The 19,511-nt window shown below is 32.6% G+C and overlaps 2 protein-coding genes across 2 annotated transcripts; both read right to left on the reverse strand.

Moving 5' to 3' along the window:
* Positions 1–614: 614 nt before the first annotated feature.
* LOC107932916 (uncharacterized) lies at positions 615–2,014 on the reverse strand. Its single transcript, XM_016865039.2, has one exon. The coding sequence runs from the start codon at positions 1,838–1,840 to the stop codon at positions 746–748; it is 1,095 nt and encodes a 364-aa protein (XP_016720528.2). The 5' UTR covers positions 1,841–2,014; the 3' UTR covers positions 615–745.
* A 5,205-nt stretch (positions 2,015–7,219) lies between these two features.
* Positions 7,220–14,802, reverse strand: LOC107932925 (wound-induced basic protein). The gene is made up of 2 exons (XM_041117647.1): positions 14,443–14,802; positions 7,220–7,502 (listed from the first exon to the last, which is right to left on the reverse strand). Exons 1-2 carry the CDS (start codon positions 14,511–14,513, stop codon positions 7,430–7,432), a joined length of 144 nt encoding a protein of 47 aa, XP_040973581.1. The 5' UTR covers positions 14,514–14,802; the 3' UTR covers positions 7,220–7,429.
* Between the last annotated feature and the right edge of the window lie 4,709 nt (positions 14,803–19,511).

The raw sequence follows: 19,511 nt of genomic DNA on the forward strand, positions 1-19,511 counted from the left end.
AATTCCATTATGCTGCTTTTGACATTATAAATTCAACCATATGAAGAAGAAGAAGAAGAAGCCAATATTATCCCCTTCAGTTGATTGGGTCTCATAATTTTAACTTTTAATATTTAATTATTTGATTTTATTTTTTATTTGGTAAAAGAAAAAGAAACAATACAAATTAGATTCTCAAAAGAGTATCCTCAAATAATCTTAAACCTAAACTTTTAATACAAATAATCTTAACCAAGCTATCAGCAATTAGATTATTTTCTCTAGGAACATACTGAATTTTTCATTGCTAACTTTTTAAGTGTATGATGAATTCTTCTAATAATGGTAAAATTAGAGATTCTCGTATCATCTTCCATCATAACTTTAATAGCTTCAATACTATCAATTTGAATAAAAATTTTCTGAATACCCCTATTTACCATAAGATTTAACCGATCCAAAATCTCTCGGAATTCAGTCTCCAAAATTGAATAATTATCCAAATATCTCAAGATACCCATAATCCACTCTCCTTGTGGTCTCTCACGCAGCCTCCAGCAGCTGCAAACTTTTATCAGTAGTTTTGTCTCACACTCCCACTAATCACAACCCCCATAAAGGATTGGAAGCAATCAGAAGAAAAAGAATCCTTCAAATTTTCAATTGAAATTAAATAACATACATATATATCTACTTGTAATTCTAAGAAAAATACATCTCATCAAGCACATATGATATATATAAAAATTAACCTATAATCTATAGTTCAATGATACCCTTTCTTGCCATGCTTAGTGCTACCAACATGGTGCAACCACCCAAACCCTTTGAATGCCTTTGAAATTTTAACAAAATTAGGCCTTCCCATCCCCATTCCTAAATTCATCTTCCCCGTTGAGAACTTCAGAGCTTGCAAACAACACAGTTTACCGTCTGAGTCGTTGTCGTAGTCGTCATCGTCGTCTTCCTCGTAATTGGCGCCTTTCTTTCCTTTCTTCGAGCCAAAGCTTTTCAGCTTTAATTTATTGGTATCAGAACTTTCATATGTTTCCCATAGTAAATCCATCCCTTCACCACCTTCATTTTCCGTCGTCGCAGCAGCCACCACCGCGTTGTGCCTCTCCTCGAAAAGCTTACATGCCAATGTTCTCTTCCACTCCTTTTCTTTCCTCATTGAACCCAAATTCCCAAAGTTCATGTCATTATCTCCATAATTAGCTTTCACTATAGGGGAATTCACCATTGCTTTGGCTTCAAACTCCTCACCATTATCAGCATTCATTGTAGTCTTGGGATTGGATCCTTTATCATTGTTGGCCTCCACGCTTTTAGAAGACAAAATTTCAACCACCCCATCATCTTTCTGACGCAAAAACTCTTCTAAGATCTTCACTGTGGCATTCACTCGAACAGTTTCCGTGAATTCACCACTCGTCAATGTTTCAACCCTCTGAACCGAAGCTTCTTCAAGTTCAACACCTTGTAAACAACCAACAACGGGTTCCACCCCAGAAACTTCGTCTGGGTTTTCTCTAATATCAACAATGGTCGACGTTTCAAACACGATCTTATACGCTTCAAGCTCTTCCAAGCATCCAAAGCCATCATCACTTTCACCATCAACTACTTCAGACCTTAATACTGTCAAAAATGCAATAACCAAAAGGGAAGTGGTGACAAAGAGAGGCGAAAGAAAAGAGAAAATCTTGAATAAATAAGGAGAGAAGAAGATGAAATAAGAGAAATAAAGAGGGTGTGAAAGAATTAAAGAGCAAAATAACATGAAATTAGAAAGCAAAAGGCTTGAAAACTGGGTTTTCTTCTTCACAACAGTTGTTGAAGCCAAAGAAAATTCAGACATTTTTTTTAATGAGCAAAAAGAAAAATCAAAGAACTAATAGCTCTAGTGACTTAGAAAAATGAAATTCCTTTTGTTTGATGAACTTGAAGTGGTTAAGCAAATTGGCAATGAAACACAAAGCAAAGTTTTTAAGTGCATGAAAATTTGAGAAATGAGAGCGGCGTGAATGCAGGGAGGAGATGAGAGTAGATATTTAAGGTTCAAATTTGGTTTTAGTCCCTATACTATGTTCAAATTAGGAATTTAATCCATATAGATTATTTGATCTTTTACTAATCTAGTTAAAATGTTGGAATAAGTTTTTCTTATGATTGAAATCATCAACTATATTAAATATTTGAATTAACTAATGATGTTATAAAAACAGAGAAATCGAATTATATCAAATTAAAGTATAGAAATGGAAGTAAGAACATAATAGAAGTATCAAAATTGTAATTTGACTGAGATTTAAGTATCATTGATAAGAAACGAAAGCTACTTTGGAAACTTTTTTTCTTCAATGCAAGTCTCACGTCTATAACCACCGCCAACTTTTTTTTTTTTTTTACTTTACCTTTTCTAGTTCTAATCAGCTATGATTTCTTGTATATAATTGGAAATGGATATATCTACCAAGAATATGAACAATAATTTTTAAAAAATAGTGAGACTAAAATTATGATAATTTTGAGATTTTTAAATTGAGTCTATTCTGTTAAAATGAGTAGATTCTTTTTCAGATTTATTTTAATTAAGTTAATGGTTAAATTGTTATTCAATTTAGTAATTGTCTTAATTGATTGTATTTAGGAGCCGAGGGAGGAGGCAAACAATGAACTTTACTCTCCAAAAATGGAAAATTCACTAATAATTCCTTTAATTTTTAGGAAATCATAAGTGTACTTTACCTCCCAAAAATCTTTTATTTATTTATCATTCTTGAAAACAATTTTTTCACTTTACCCAATTTTTATTTATACCGTTGCACCTTAAAAAAAATCTATCGAAAATTAATGTCTTTAATTTCTTGAGGGAGATTGGAAATTATTATGGTTAGGTTGATTTATCCCATTCCATTGAAATTACATCTAAATTTGATGTCATCAAAGCTTTTGAAAAGAAATCAAACAAGTACACATGGAATTATGATTTCATGTTAGAAAAAATAATTAGTTTGTTGTTATGATAAATTGATTTTATTTAGCATTTGTTATAACCATAGTTAAAACAAAAATAAGCAGCAAAAAAAATAAAATAGAAAAAATTGACACAACCGGTTTTTGTTGACGCAGTTTAGATATAACAATTTTACGTTTGCAAAGTTTTGTTCAGTAAAACTATCAACGAAGACACTTCAAAAATTGCTCTTGATGTGTAGCACAAAACAACCTATTTATAGGTCTCTTCAAGTGGTTAATTAACAGTGTTTTGATAGGCTTTAAACTCATATTTAAAAGCCAAAATTATCTCATTAATTATCCTGAGTATTTACCATATAAAAGTTTTCATAAATGACTGCTCCAAAAATCCCTTGAATATATCTAATATGTATCTCTAAAAAATAACATTTTAATAATAAGATTTTCATGCTTATCTAATCACTTCAAGTAATTCGATTGTGAGTCTTAGCACCTTAGTCGACCCATACTTCTAACTTTGTCAAATATGCCACATTTAAATGGATCGAACTCAACACAAACAAAACCTATTTAAAGCTCAATTCGATAGCCCATTATAACAAGACATGGAACGAACAACAACGGCTTTCGTAACACATGAACCAACTAATTCCATCAATAATTGCCTTTTACAACTATACGTAAGAGTTGACGAGGTTTTAACCTTAAATATCACAACGTAGTGTTATATCAGTGCAACAAAAAATTAATGATCTGTTAGATTCGACACATCTTTAAGAGCTGGGAAAGGGGTCTTCCATCTCCATCCAATCACTAGAAAGGTTTTTATGCTCATTAGGATAGGTGTCTATCGTTGGGAGTTTAAAAATTGAACAATTGTGGGTTTTCTGCATTTGTCACTTATTTAAATATCTTTCGATTTGTACCATTCCATCTTGCCTGTCACATAGATGGTGGAGTGAGAATAAAAAGTTGGCCCTCCGACGTGGTCTTTCCAAAAATAATCCTACGAGGTGTTGGCAATGGTTAATGAAATTGACCAAACGGATTTCTTAGATGACCAAGAGAGGTTCTTAACTAGGGATATCTAACAAAATTCTAAAATCATTTTTCTTAGGGTTAATATAGTATTTGTTACTTATATTTGGTTTCAAATTTTTTGTCCCAATTTGATATTCAAATTTGGCTTCAACATTCAATTAGAATTTAAATTTTTCTTTATCCCATATAAACACCAAAATTTGATTTTAATATTTAATTTGATACTTGAGTTTTAATTTTTCCCCAATTAAATATCTATATTTTTTTTCCATTAACCACACAAACAATTTTTTTGGGAGCCACGTTATGTATAATTCATATACCAAATTTAACATACTAAATTAACCCTTTTTATTAAAACTATCTTAGCGAATAATAATATTTAAACCTTTTAAGCTCATACAAATATATTAAAAGAAACAATAATTACGTTATGGTTAGAACAAAATGTATAACTTTTACAAGTTCAAGCATTCACATGGTAAGGCAATAATGAACACTCGAGTGCATGCCCCATGCATCAACCTTATTAATGGACCCATATGTCTGTAGTTGTCCCTTGTTTGGCTTTATTTATCCCTTTCTCTGAGGTCCTTTTATTGTAAATATAATTTCTTTTTTACAAGCTTTTTCTTTTCCCCACGTTTGACTGCGAAAATCTTTCATTATTTATTAATCTATAAAAAACAACAATGGGGGGAGGGGGTTGTCTGTCTTACCTTTGGTGAAAAAGGTAAAGTGAAGAAGAAAAAAGGATTGCTTCGGAAAAAAGAAAGAATTTTCTTTTTTCTCATCTTGTTAGAGTAGAAAGTTTACTAAGGGCTGGGGACAGCTTTTTGACAATCATGGTGTCAGTATTAGCGAAATTAGAAATTTGTTTTAAAAAAGATCGAGTTTATGTAATTACATATTTTTAGGATAATTAAAAATATAATTTTGATTTATATTTTTATGATTTTTAAAATGATTAAATTAAAATTCTAATATTTTAAAATAAGTCAAATAATATTTTTTATATATTAATCTAAAATTCTATAAATTTTGACCTAAACCAAAATTTTTCATTTTAAAATAGTAATGAAAAAAAGCCAACCCTTGTCTACCCCTTTTTTTACCCTGAATATTATCTATTATTATATTTAGATGGATCGAGTTAATATTAATGTGATTAAATTAATTCAAATTTTAAAATATTCAAAATTAGATTGTTCATGTTGTTTTAATTTTAAATTAACTTCAAATTTAAATCTTTTAAGATTTAGATAATTTTAAATTTGAGTAATTTTAACTTCAAATAATTCAAATTCAAGTCATGTCATTTTGAGTTATGATATTTTAATTTAAATTATTAAAATTTAAATCTCGAATTTTTCAAACTAAATCGTTACAATTCTATATTATTTTGAGTTTCAATAATTTCAAAGTAAATTTGAATTTAAAATTTTTAATTCAAATCAATTTTAATCCACTTGGACAAATTCAAGCATTTAAATCAATTCAAATTTATAGCATCAACTTTCAAGTTCGGGTCAAAAATTCATCTCCTAGAATGGTAAATGTCTGCCCTACATTCACCACGCATTGTTTATTTAGAAACTAGCTGAACTTAAACATTGAACATACAAATTTCATCCACCAATTTAGAGTTCAAGTGTAAATCTCACACGGGTGCTCATCAACTATTCTGACTCAAAAAATTAAATTCAATTTAGTTTAATAATTCTTTTGAAAAATATTTTTAAAAAGTACCATCAAAAAATACTTTTAAATAAGTATTTTTAAAAAATTAATTTAATATCTAAGTATTTAAAATTACTATTAAAAAATACTTTTGAAAAATAAAATATTCATTTTAAATATGATATTATCAAGTAATAAATATGTATTTAAATAATATTCAAATTAGTTAATATTATTATATTTTAATAAAAATATAAAAATAATTTATTATAACTTGTTAATATTTTAATATATGAAATATAAATTTTAAATATGTTTAAGTAATAAATATTAATTATTTATAAAATTTAATTAAAGTATATTTTAAATATTTAAATATAACTATTAAATATTTATAATTAAATATTAACACATTTGTATTATTTTAAAAAATACTTTTTTTATTTTTAATAAATGATTTTAATACATTGTCGTAATTAAACACCAAGAAAAAAAAATTATCTTATTAGAGAGGTGAAAAAGTAATTAAACACCAAAAATGCTTTTAAAAGACAAAAAGCTATAAAAATTTTAGTTTCTCCTTTTCAAAAGCTAAAAAATTCAACTAAAAACAACTTGTTTAGTACAACTTTTCTTTCAAAAGTATTTTTCAAGCTAAAAATTTTTTTAAGCACTACTAAACAAGCCCTCAATAATTTTAGAATTGAACTCAATCCTTTGATTGACCCGAATTTAAACTCTATAATACTCCATTCAAAATACTCACAAACCTAATTGAGCTTTTTGTTTTAATAAATTTTCATGAAATTATATTTGTACCCTTATTATATACCAAAATAGCTTAAATATAAATGAGCCTAATTGAGCTCGAGTTGTGTCCCAAGCCCAAGCTTGCCAATATTTAGGTCCAGCTTGACTTGATTGCAACCTAATTTAGAGGGTCAAACGAATTAACCAAGATTTGACTCAGTGACTATACTACCAAAAAAGCCAACTTTGGTCATAAAAACTCGTAATGGCTTCCTGCGTTATGATGAAAGTAATCAGGGACCCAAAGACCAACTATCAATAAATTGTCAATATTTCTCCCACAAAGTGAATGGTTTGGCTATTAGCTTTAGGACTTTACTCCAAGAGAAAAAAGTTCATCAATCAGCAGAAAAAAGTTTACTAATTATGCAAGTAATAAAATTATGACAGATCAAAACTAAATTTAAGGATTTTCAGTCTGCAGAATATATACATATTAGATGCGTAGATAATTTGTTTAATAAGTGAATTATTGAAGTAATAATGATACTATTTATTTTGTATCCGTTAAACTAACCTTACGGCTTTGAGAGCGTTGCTTTTTGGCTGGAACACAAGAACCAAGCTGCTCCAAAGCGTGTATAGAGATATCAGCCCCTGCAGACCTCGAACCGAGTTGGTTAACTTATGAAGAGTCTGATGCCATATGCATATAAGCATTTCCCATTTCGCATTAAATCAATAAGCAAGTGTGCAACACAGACATGTATCACCTTTGCCAATCTCATAGCATGAAATTTTCTTGATATTGAAATGAAATTTATAAAAACAGAAAATTACAAGCTTGACAACCAGAGTCAAAAAACAAAAATCATAGTATTTGAAAGATCCACACAAAAAACAGAGTTATCGTAGCAAGTATCATAGCATTTTAAAGCATCTGATACCCTCATCTTCCATTCTAAAGCATATTAAATCCTAAAACCAAAAGCAACGACTACTCCGTCATGACTGGCTTGTTCTCGTTTGCTTTGGGTTTCTGTTCCTTAGGCTTTTGCTCCTCCATTTTCCTGAAAGATCAAGCAACAGTTACATCAACATGTCAAAAGTATGTCATCGTAACATAAACTTCTCTTACAACAAGATTGCAGCAGATAATGGTAAAACTGGAAGGGGTAGATCATAAAAGATGCATAAGAAAACCACCACATAGTCATCACTTATATCATATGGTATAGCAAGCTAAACTAGCTAAACAGAACCACATCTTTCCTCTAAATAGTGAACACAACCACATAAATGAAACTGAATGTTAAAAAGAACTTTCCAGAAAACATGCTTCGGTGAGTGTTACATAGAGATAGATAGACAGAGAGAAATAAAAGCAGTCCGAGCAGTAAGTTTTATTTTATTGTATAGAGAATGGTAATGACAAGATGTTAAGGGACCTATTACAAAATTAGAAGCACTGGTTTCAGCAGTGGCAGGGTCACATGGAAAGCAGAGGGGCTAAAATTTTGAAACATATATACATATATATATCTGGCGTTATGTAGATTTTACATCTTCCAAAATAAATCAATAGCCCCCGAAAGATCCAATTCTTATTTGCAATTTGCCAACTCATTGAATCTTTAAAAAATTGTTAAAAGTTTTCCCTAAGTTCAACATTTAAACTTCTGTCATTCTTTAACAATGAAAAATCTATACAAACAATAATTTCTAAAATGATTTATTCATATGATTGTAGTGTCAGTAAATAGGCTAAAAAAACTTTTGATTTGGGGAAGGTGGGATCAAAACTCTGCTATTTACGGTGAGGAATCATGTCTTAATCACTAAGCCAGACAATTAAGTGTGAATAGGCTAAAAAGCACTTTATTAGTAACTAGATTATGCGGGTGAAAAACAGAATTATGTAACAAATATATTTATAAACAATTGAAATTAAAAAAAATGAGGCTTCAGTTGAAATGATAGAAATAGAGATATTAATGTTGATAAGTTAAATTAAAAAGGGGTTGAAAAGTCAAAAATGGTGGGAGGTGCAATTGGCACCGAAAGAAAAAAAATAGTTGGCAAGTTGTTTAAAGTTGAAAGGGATAATTGCAATTTTGGTCCCTAATTTTTTAGGCCATTTGCAAGTTAGTCCCTGAACTTCAACTATAAATAGGCCTAACCATTTCTCATTTCAACCATCCCAACCAATCTTTCTCTCTTAGTTTTCTCTCTTCTCCCATTTGAGAATTCTTAAGGAATTCTATTTGTTTGTAATATTTTGGAGATAGTAAAGTTATCATCTGGTGTTAGTGCCCGAGGACGTAGGTATAATTTACCGAACCTCGTTAAATCTCTTGTGTTCTTTCTTGTCCTATTTTTCTTTCAATATTTGAGGGTATAATAGTAGTATTTAATTGTGCTATTAAATTACTATAGAAGGGATATTCTGTCTAAGGAAAGACTTGGTATTTAAGAGATCCATGTGATCCACCTCTCTTCCCTGGGAATTGAACTTTGTGTGATTTTTTAGTACAATAATTTACACGCTTCCGACCCTATTGGAACAACAAGTGTATCAGAGCCGAAGGTTAATCGTAGTATGCTCTGTGGTTGCAGTTTAAACTGATCTTCCACATCAGAAAAGATTTCCTTAGGTATATATTGAAAGATTATGGAGAAAACGGTCGGTGTAGGAGCTTCAACATCGTCCATGTGGATAAGACCGACAATTGCAAATGCAAGATTGGCCGTGGAGATCTTTGATGGCACGGGCCATTTTGGTATGTGGCAAAGTGAGGTTCTAGATGCCCTTTTTCAGCAGGGTCTAGACATTGCCATTGATGAAGAGAAACCAGATGATGTACAGGAGAAAGATTGGAAGGCAATCAATCGGTTGGCATGTGGCACAATTCGATCATGCCTTTCTCGAGAGCAGAGGTATGCTTTTTCAAAGGAGACTTCTGCAAATAAGTTGTGGGTGGCACTTGAAGAAAATTTTTTGAAGAAAAACAGTCAAAATAAGCTCCACTTGAAGAAAAGACTGTTTCGCTTCACATACGTCCCAAGTACCACAATGAATGATCACATCACCAAATTTAATCAGTTAGTCACTGATTTGCTGAATATGGATGAGACATTCAAAGATGAAGATTTGGCTTTGATGCTGTTGGGGTCACTTCCTGAGGAGTTTGAGTTCCTAGAAACTACTCTACTTCATGGCAGGAGTGATATATCTCTGAGCGAAGTCTGTGCGGCCTTATACAGTTATGAACAGAGAAAGAAGGACAAACAGAAAAACTCAATCAGAGATACAGAAGCTTTAGTAGTCCGAGGTCGTTCATACACTCGGAAGAAAACTCAAAAGGGGAGATCAAAGTCAAAGTCCAGACTCGGGAAAGATGAATGTGCTTTTTGTCATGAGAAAGGCCACTGGAAGAAAAATTGTCCAAAGCTGAAGAATAAGGGAAAAGCTGCTGTAGATGCTTGTGTTGCTAAGCATGATACTAGTGACTCTGAACTATCACTGGTTGCATCATCATCGTCGCTCCATTCAGATGAGTGGATATTGGATTCGGGTTGTACCTATCATATGTCCCCTAACCGGGAGTGGTTCTCTGATTTAGTAGAACTAAATGGAGGAGTTGTTTATATGGGCAATGACAATGCCTGTAAAACTGTTGGGATAGGTTCAATCCAATTAAAGAATCAAGATGGATCAACCAGAGTTCTGACTGATGTTCGGTACGTGCCCAGTTTGAAGAAAAATCTCATCTCATTGGGAGCCTTGGAATCCAATGGTTCAGTTGTTACTATGAGAGATGGGATTTTGAAAGTGACATCTGGCGCACTTGTGATATTGAAGGGCATCAGGAAAAATAACTTGTATTACTACCAAGGTAGTACAGTTATTGGAGCAGTCGCTGCAGCTTCCGGTAACAAAGACTTGGACTCAATGCAGTTGTGGCATATGAAGTTGGGACATGCCAGCGAAAAATCCTTGCAAATTCTGGCAAAGCAAGGATTGTTGAAAGGTGCAAAGGCTTGCAAATTAAAATTTTGTGAGCATTGTGTTCTGGGAAAGCAAAAGAGAGTGAAATTCGGCACTGCTATCCATAATACAAAAGGTATTTTGGAATATATTCACTCAGATGTGTGGGGGCCTTCCAAAACACCTTCGTTGGGAGGAAAACACTACTTTGTTACTTTTGTTGATGACTTTTCCAGAAGAGTTTGGGTGTATACCATGAAAACTAAAGATGAAGTGCTTGGAGTTTTTCTTAAATGGAAAACTATGATCGAAAACCAGACTGGCAAGAAAATCAAGCGGCTTAGGACGGACAATGGAGGGGAATATAAAAGTGATCCGTTCTTCGATGTGTGCCAAGAGTATGGTATTGTTCGACACTTCACAGTTAGGGATACACCACAACAGAATGGAGTGGCAGAGCGTATGAATCGAACATTGCTGGAGAAAGTTCGATGTATGTTGTCCAATGCTGGGTTGGGCAAGCAATTTTGGGCTGAGGCTGTGACATACGCTGGCCATCTTGTTAATCGTTTGCCATCATCTGCATTAGAAAGAAAAACTCCTATGGAGGTATGGTCTGGAAAACCGGCTACAGATTATGATTCCTTACATGTGTTTGGATCCACTGCATATTACCATGTGAAGGAGTCAAAGTTAGATCCGAGGGCAAAGAAAGCTCTCTTTATGGGAATCACTTCTGGAGTGAAGGGATTTCGTCTTTGGTGCTTAAGCACAAAGAAAATGATCTGTAGCAGAGATGTTACCTTTGATGAATCTGCCACATTGAAAAAGGTAGCAGATAAAGATATTCAGACGAGCAATACTCCACAGCAGGTGGAGTGTACTCCAAAACAGGTGGAGTTTGAGCAGATGGGGATTTGCCCAGTTAATAAGTCTAATTCTCCAGCCACAATGGAGGAATTAGAGGTTGAAGAGGTTCTGACCCAAGAACCACTAAGTACACCAGAACCAGTTGCAGTTGCAAGGCCACGGAGAGAAATTCGTAAACCTGCTCGATTTACTGATATGGTGGCCTACGCCCTTCCCGTTGTTGATGATATTCCTATCACTTATCAAGAAGCAATGCAAAGCTTAGAAAGTGATAAATGGAAAAGCGCCATGGATGAAGAAATGCAGTCTCTCCGGAAAAACAATACTTGGGAGTTGGCGCAATTACCGAAAGGTAAAAGGGCAATCGGATGCAAGTGGGTATTCGCAAAGAAAGATAGATCTCCTAGCAAGAAGGATATTCGCTACAAGGCAAGATTGGTAGCTAAAGGCTACGCTCAGAAGGAGGGAATTGACTACAATGATGTATTTTCCCCTGTTGTGAAGCATTCCTCCATTAGAATTTTGTTGGCCTTGGTAGCACAGTTGAATTTGGAGCTAGCTCAACTTGATGTTAAGACGGCTTTCTTGCATGGTGAGTTAGAAGAGGAGATCTATATGACTCAGCCAGAAGGATACACAGATGCTGGTGGTAGAAATTGGGTTTGTAAGCTTAACAAATCGCTATATGGATTGAAGCAATCCCCGAGGCAGTGGTACAAGCGATTTGATAGCTTTATGAGAAGGCAGAAGTACACAAGAAGCAAATATGACAATTGTGTGTATTTGCAGAAGCTGCATGACGGATCTTTCATTTATCTACTCTTGTATGTTGATGATATGTTAATCGCTTCGAAGAGCCAAAATGAGATAGATAAGCTGAAGGCTCAGTTGAATCAAGAGTTCGAGATGAAAGATCTAGGTGAGGCCAAGAAGATTCTCGGCATGGAGATAAGTAGAGATAGACCGAGAGGCAAGCTCTGTTTAAATCAGAAGCAATATCTGAAAAAGGTATTACAATGTTTTGGTGTAAATGAAAACACAAAACATGTAAGTACCCCACTTGCTTCTCATTTGAAACTTAGTGCTCAATTATCTCCGAAGACTGAAGATGAAAGAGAATATATGGCGAAAGTCCCATATGCTAATGCAGTTGGGAGTTTGATGTATGCGATGGTGTGTACGAGGCCTGACATTTCACAAGCTGTTGGAGTTGTGAGCAGGTATATGCATGATCCTGGAAAAGGACATTGGCAAGCTGTGAAATGGATTCTACGGTATCTTCGAAAAACCGTAGATGTTGGTTTAATTTTTGAACAGGATGAAGCACTTGGTCAATTTGTAGTTGGATATGTTGATTCCGACTTTGCTGGTGATTTAGATAAACGTCGTTCAACTACGGGGTATCTGTTTACTCTTGCAAAAGCCCCAGTGAGTTGGAAGTCTACCTTACAGTCTACAGTAGCTGTGTCTACTACAGAGGCAGAATATATGGCAGTTACAGAAGCTGTTAAGGAGGCTATTTGGCTTAATGGATTATTGAAAGACTTGGGAGTTGTTCAAAGTCACATTAGTCTATATTGTGACAGTCAGAGCGCTATTCATTTAGCGAAAAATCAAGTCTATCATTCAAGAACCAAGCATATCGACGTAAGATATCACTTTGTGCGGGAAGTCTTTAAAAAAGGAAAAATTCTACTTGAGAAGATTCCGACAACAGATAATCCCGCAGATATGATGACCAAGGTGGTAACAACAATCAAGTTTAATCATTGTTTGAACTTGATTAACATCCTGAGAATTTGAGCACCTTTAGGTGTATGGCGCTCGAGAGCGCATTTGGAGGCACTACAAAAGATAGCTTTATCAAATTTGGGGAGTTGAAGGAAGTGTGTGAAGATGTGATTATCCTAATCAAATCTTCAAGGTGGAGATTGTTGATAAGTTAAATTAAAAAGGGGTTGAAAAGTCAAAAATGGTGGGAGGTGCAATTGGCACCGAAAGAAAAAAAATAGTTGGCAAGTTGTTTAAAGTTGAAAGGGATAATTGCAATTTTGGTCCCTAATTTTTTAGGCCATTTGCAAGTTAGTCCCTGAACTTCAACTATAAATAGGCCTAACCATTTTTTCATTTCAACCATCCCAACCAATCTTTCTCTCTTAGTTTTCTCTCTTCTCCCATTTGAGAATTCTTAAGGAATTCTATTTGTTTGTAATATTTTGGAGATAGTAAAGTTATCATCTGGTGTTAGTGCCCGAGGACGTAGGTATAATTTACCGAACCTCGTTAAATCTCTTGTGTTCTTTCTTGTCCTATTTTTCTTTCAATATTTGAGGGTATAATAGTAGTATTTAATTGTGCTATTAAATTACTATAGAAGGGATATTCTGTCTAAGGAAAGACTTGGTATTTAAGAGATCCATGTGATCCACCTCTCTTCCCTGGGAATTGAACTTTGTGTGATTTTTTAGTACAATAATTTACACGCTTCCGACCCTATTGGAACAACAATTAAAAACTATAGTGTTTTAAATTCAAATCCCTTATGTGTGTGTATTTTTCTATTTTTTCTATAAATATATAAAAATACAAAAATACCTTCAAAATAATATAATTTACTTTGTAAAACAATGGCATTTTACTTATTATCGATGATATATATTATGAACACATAAATTCTAGGAACCATAATTTTAGCATATACACAATATATATATATATGCTTTTCATATTCACTATTTTTTCTTATAGAACATAATAATGTTTCTATAAAGAAATCCTGGCTCAGCCACTGAATTCCAGAATCCGTAATTGTTCTTAAGCATTTAAAACTATTAGCAAGCAAAAATCCTCCTAATTTCAGATCAAATAAATCACACAATAAACCAGCTATCTAAACGTTGAGCACATAGAACCATATAATTTTAACAAATTAGAGACAAAAGACATCTTATCTTAAACATCAGATTCATATTGTTCACAATCACAATCGAAAAACTTCTTCAAGCGTTCCGATTTTCTTTTGCAACAATCATGAAAATCAAAAGAAATCCAGCACCATTCGATACTTAATGAAATCCACAATTAATAAAATCGTTCACGTTAATCACATCGAAAGATAACGAGAGAGCGATAAAGAGAGAGGGAGAGAGAACCTCTTGTCGGAGGAGCCACCCTTCTGGCTGAGGAATGAACGGAAGAGAGGAGAATTGACGTCGTAAATCATTTCTGAGGAAACCCTAGCTAAGAAGCCCACTTACCTTCGCTTTTCTTTGTTCACGCAGTAGTCTCTCGCAGCTTCAGTAACTTAGCTACGTTGCTTTCGCTGTTAGAAATAAATAATAGTGTTTCTGGTGGGGATTTTGGTGTTTAATTAAGAACCGCCATTATTTTAGGCCGAACTCTTCACAATGATGGGCCTCGCGCCCTCACCCACCAGTCCACTTTACCGGATCATCTAAAAGCTTTATGGGCTAATTCTGGTTTTAATCCCTCTGTTATATTGAAATTTAAAATCTAATCTTTTACTTTAATTCAATATAATTTTGTTTTTATTTTATTAATTTTATTTGTAGGTTGAATATGATAACACCTCATTTGTTTTTTTGGCTTTAAAGTCACTTGTTCAGTGACAAAAGACTTAATTGTTATTGGGTTAAATGTTTAGACTGCCCTATCCTCCTTTTCTAAAAAAAAAAATTTTAAATCATTATACTGGGGGTGTATCAAATATAAATCTATTAAACTATACAAGCTAGTAATTTCTCATGTATCCAAATTGAAGGTAAAAGTATTATGAAGGTACATATATTAAGAGATGGATTTCATTTTATCCCTCTATTAAAAAATGGATAAATTAGTCTTTGTACGTTAGATCAAAGAGTAAATTGGTCATTCTGTTAAAAATTTCATCCATTTCTTCTATTAAAAGTTGACCTTTGTACATAAGCATGAGGTATATATGACATGCCACATGTCACTTTCTAGTTATTCTAGCAACTACATTAGTTTTTAACAATATAAATGAACGAAATTTTTAACAGAAATAACCAATTTACTCTTTAATTTAATATAAAAGGATTAATTTACTAATTTTTAATAGAGAGAAAAAAATACGATCTGACTCTAAGTACATGGGCCTCCACAATACTCCCAAATTAAACTATTTTTAAATTGACGAAATTATTGGAATCAAAAGCAAAAGGATTAAATTTTAAAATCCAAAGAGCACATGACCTGGGATTAAAATTAGACCATATATAAAATTCAAATGAATATTAAACATCAACGGAAATAAAGCATCTTCTTCCTTGATTGCCAAGGAAAAAAACGTGTTCTCCTCAACAATATATATACATCCAATTCCCCCAATTGCTCTTTGAAACCAGAACCAGTACTCAGTTGCAAATTTTGACTCAGTTTTGATGTTGTCAAGGACTGAAATCTTCTCTTCCTCACGTGAAAAGCTGAAAGTAAAATCCTCAAACATGAGGATTCATAAAAGAAAGCTTCATGACCACCAAGTTCAGAACAACAGTTCGATGAAGAAACAGAAAGGTGTAATAATCGACGAGTTACCAATCTCTAACCCCATTACTGATGTGCTACCCAGCGGTTCATCTAACCCTTTGTTTTGCAGACTTTGCGGTGATCAAAACCCTACTTCGAATATCTTCAACGAGACGCATTGCGGTCATCGGTTCTGCTCCGATTGCATTCGATGTCACATCGTGACGAAATTGAAAGACGAAAATACGATCTCTGTAATATTGCCGGTTCTGGTATTTGAATGCCCTTACGAGGATTGTAAAGCTAAGTTAGTAGATGATGATATGGGAGGGATGGAATGTAAGTGCCCTAATTGTCTGACTATAATTTGTGGTGAATGTAGGGATTTCAAGCATGAAGGTATGGGATGTGAGGAATTTAAGGAATTTGTGAATTGTTGAAGCTTTTGATACGGGGGAATTTGCAGTGAATTTTGCAGGAAAAGACTGATAAAAGTTGAATGATGGTGAGTTTCTTCGTTAAATTGCTAAATGATTATATTATATATTCACTGTAAGAAACTAATAAAATTTAAATTCGAATTAAATTGAATATTTTTATGAGGGTAAAAAAGGTAATTTTTGTTATAAAATAAAGAGAGATAGAGAGAATAAAGAACAAAAAAAAAAGTGAAAGCAATAGATAATGTAATTTATTGATCAAAAAGAGTGATTTACAATACTTCATCAGAGTCTCTATTTATAGGTATAAGAAGTATAAAAGGAGTAGAGATCTAATTCTAATAACTATTAGAATTTAAAGTACATCAAAACTTCATATTGATCATGATGGGCATCCACTTAATAAGATATTCATAACACTCCCCCTTAGATGTCCATTGGTAAATAATGTGCATCATTAAAATCTTATTATGAAAAACCTTGTGGGATAAAAACCTAACGAGGGAAAAATAGTATATAATTTATGATACGCATAATATGTTGCCTCATTAAAAAATTTACCAGGAAAACTCAATGGGACAAAACCTCGATTAAGGGAAAGAGAGTACAATGCGTATTTACTCCCCCTCATGAAAACATCACATATTTTCTCATATTCTACGTAATCAATCTTGAATATTAGTTTTTCAAATGGCTATTTGAATCTATTTACTAAGCATTTATGTTACCATTCTTTTAAAAGTTATGAGTGAGGGAAATTTGGAGAAATATATTTTGATCTCGTCACGAGATTTAACAATAATCATAACAAATGTTAATCATGATTCTTATATAAAAACACAAATAGGTATTTTGGATCATTTTATAATCCTCCTTCAACTACTCAAATTTACCACATATGTTCAAATTATTTCAATTCATATAAATGAATAATTTCCCGAGAATTTCAATATGCTTTTAGCATTATAAATCCTTTAAGGATTTTAATATAAACTTTACTGTATAGTGATTTATAAAGGTTGTAATAACAACCATTAAACGCAAGTTAAATCTTTTATGATTTATCAATTTAATAATATATCTAAAGGTTATTGCATCCACCACAAAAGAATATTGTATCTTTTCATAATCAATACTAGTACTTAGCGAAAAACTTCATATTTTTATTCCGCTTTCACAAAACTATTTCATTTGCACTCTCATTGGCTTTATACCTTTTTATATTTGGACTATTGGTCTAAAAACTCCACGAATTTAATTATATTTGAGTTGCGTTTGTAACAGTCTGTTTTGAGGGTTAATCGGAACAGTGGTTTCGGGACCACAATTCGACATTGAAAAATTTGTTTTTATTATTATTTTAATATTTACAGCATGATATTAGAGTTGTGTGAAATTTTCGTAAAGAAATTTTATCGTTTAAGTGGTTAATTAGGTAAAAAAGACTAAATCGCGTAAAACGTAAAAATTGAGTTCTATTAGTTAAAAGTATTAAATAGCTATAGAAATTTAATGTGGAAGTCCTTATTTGATAATTAACCCATTAAAGAGATAGTGGATGGCAATGGTTTGGCATTATTGAAATTTTGGTTGGCTTTAAGGTTAAATAAGTAAATAGTTAATAAATGTTTAATAATAAAGAAATAAAATAGCACATGCATCATCATATTTTCTTTTTGCTTCAACCGAAAATGGAAGATGAGAAACCATGGGACAAGCCTGACATTCGGCCAACTTAATTAGTTTGCATGTAAGTGATAATTAAGCTCGTTTTTAATAATTTTTACGTTTTTGAAATCGTTGTAATTTAATCTAGCTAGCCCGTAAGTATTTGAATATTGATATTGTTGAATGTATGAGTATTTTTTAGTTAATGATGGAAAATAAATCTTTGGTGTTAGACTAATGAGTTTTGTAAAGTGAATTTTGGTAAAAATGTCAATTTTAGACTAAATTGTGAAATATGATAAATTGTGTGGTAAAAGTGTGAGTAAATGAAAATATGGCCTCTATGAAGTTGTATTAAATTCGGCTAGGCTTGGGTTTGGCCAAAATGGAATGAATTTCATTTTACGAGCTTAGGGACTAAATTGTAAAAATGTGAAACTTTAGGGGTAAAATAGTAATTTTACCAAAATATGAAATTGAGTTAAAATGAATAGAATATGAATTGAAATAGCTAAATTTGATTGATTAGATCAAGTTAAGCCTCGTACGAGTCTATATCGAGGGAAAAATAGAGTTTCAGACTAGTCGATCCATTTCAACCTTTTGACGATCGAGGTAAGTTCGTATGCTAATAAACGTACTTAAATTATGTTATAAATGCTTGTTTATTATCATTGAATTGTCATGAATATCGAATGATCTAATACGAGCAAGAATCGACAAAGTTGTGACATTCGGAAACCCGTACGGACCTTAGGAATAGTATAGGATACAAATGTCATGACATTAGGTTACCGAGATGTGATTACATGTAAGACCCTGTGTGGGACAATGACATTGTATTGCGATTACGTGTAAGACCATGTGTGGGACATCGACATCATTAATCGACTTCGTGTAAGACCCTGTATGGGACAGTGGTATTGATATGTGATAACATGTAAGACCATATTTAGGATATGGCATTGTACGAGCTATATGTGATTACCGAGTATCCTTAATGATTCCAAATGGTTCAACGGGCAAAGTCAAGTCGAGAAAGAAAGTGTAAATGAATTAAGCAATGCAGGTACGTACAGAACCTATGTGAGAATTGAATGAAAGTAAATTGGTGAGTTCATATTGTATTATGTATTTTATAAGAATGAATTGTGTATAGATATGTTTCATGTCAAAATATGTTCATTTGATTATAATAAAGTATGTATTGAACGTTATGTGAGATATGAATTATAGTTGTTTTAACTAAATATACTTATGGCACGTGAAAGAAAGACCACGGCAGGGCCTTGGCAATATTTGAGTAAGACAAAATCGATGAATTTGTATCATAAGTACTTATAAACTAGAAAGGTTTGATAAGTGTACGTGTGATAAATAGAAAGTATCAGTACAGTTGTGTGTGGAAAACTACTTAAGTATCGAGTTATATGAAATTGAGAACTTACGAATGAGGACATGAATAATTTGAAATTAGTTCATGAATCGATGCTTTAAGTGTTAAAGATTTATATAATTCGAAACAGTTATATGAATGTTATGATCATTTTAGGCTCATATATGAACTTACTAAGCTGTGAAGCTTACTTTGTGTTATTTTTCTATGT

This window comes from Gossypium hirsutum, chromosome A07, assembly GCF_007990345.1.
Source record: "Gossypium hirsutum isolate 1008001.06 chromosome A07, Gossypium_hirsutum_v2.1, whole genome shotgun sequence".
Classification (NCBI taxonomy): domain Eukaryota; kingdom Viridiplantae; phylum Streptophyta; class Magnoliopsida; order Malvales; family Malvaceae; genus Gossypium; species Gossypium hirsutum.

What these genes read in the sequence shown, in the direction of transcription:
- LOC107932916 (XM_016865039.2), bottom strand. Translation starts at nt 1,840, where the DNA reads ATGTCTGAATTTTCTTTGGCTTCAACAACTGTTGTGAAGAAGAAAACC.
- LOC107932925 (XM_041117647.1), bottom strand. Translation starts at nt 14,513, where the DNA reads ATGATTTACGACGTCAATTCTCCTCTCTTCCGTTCATTCCTCAGCCAG. An exon ending in GGTGGCTCCTCCGACAAGAG is followed by an intron (nt 7,503 to 14,442) that starts GTTCTCTCTCCC and finishes TTGATCTTTCAG; the next exon opens with GAAAATGGAGGAGCAAAAGC.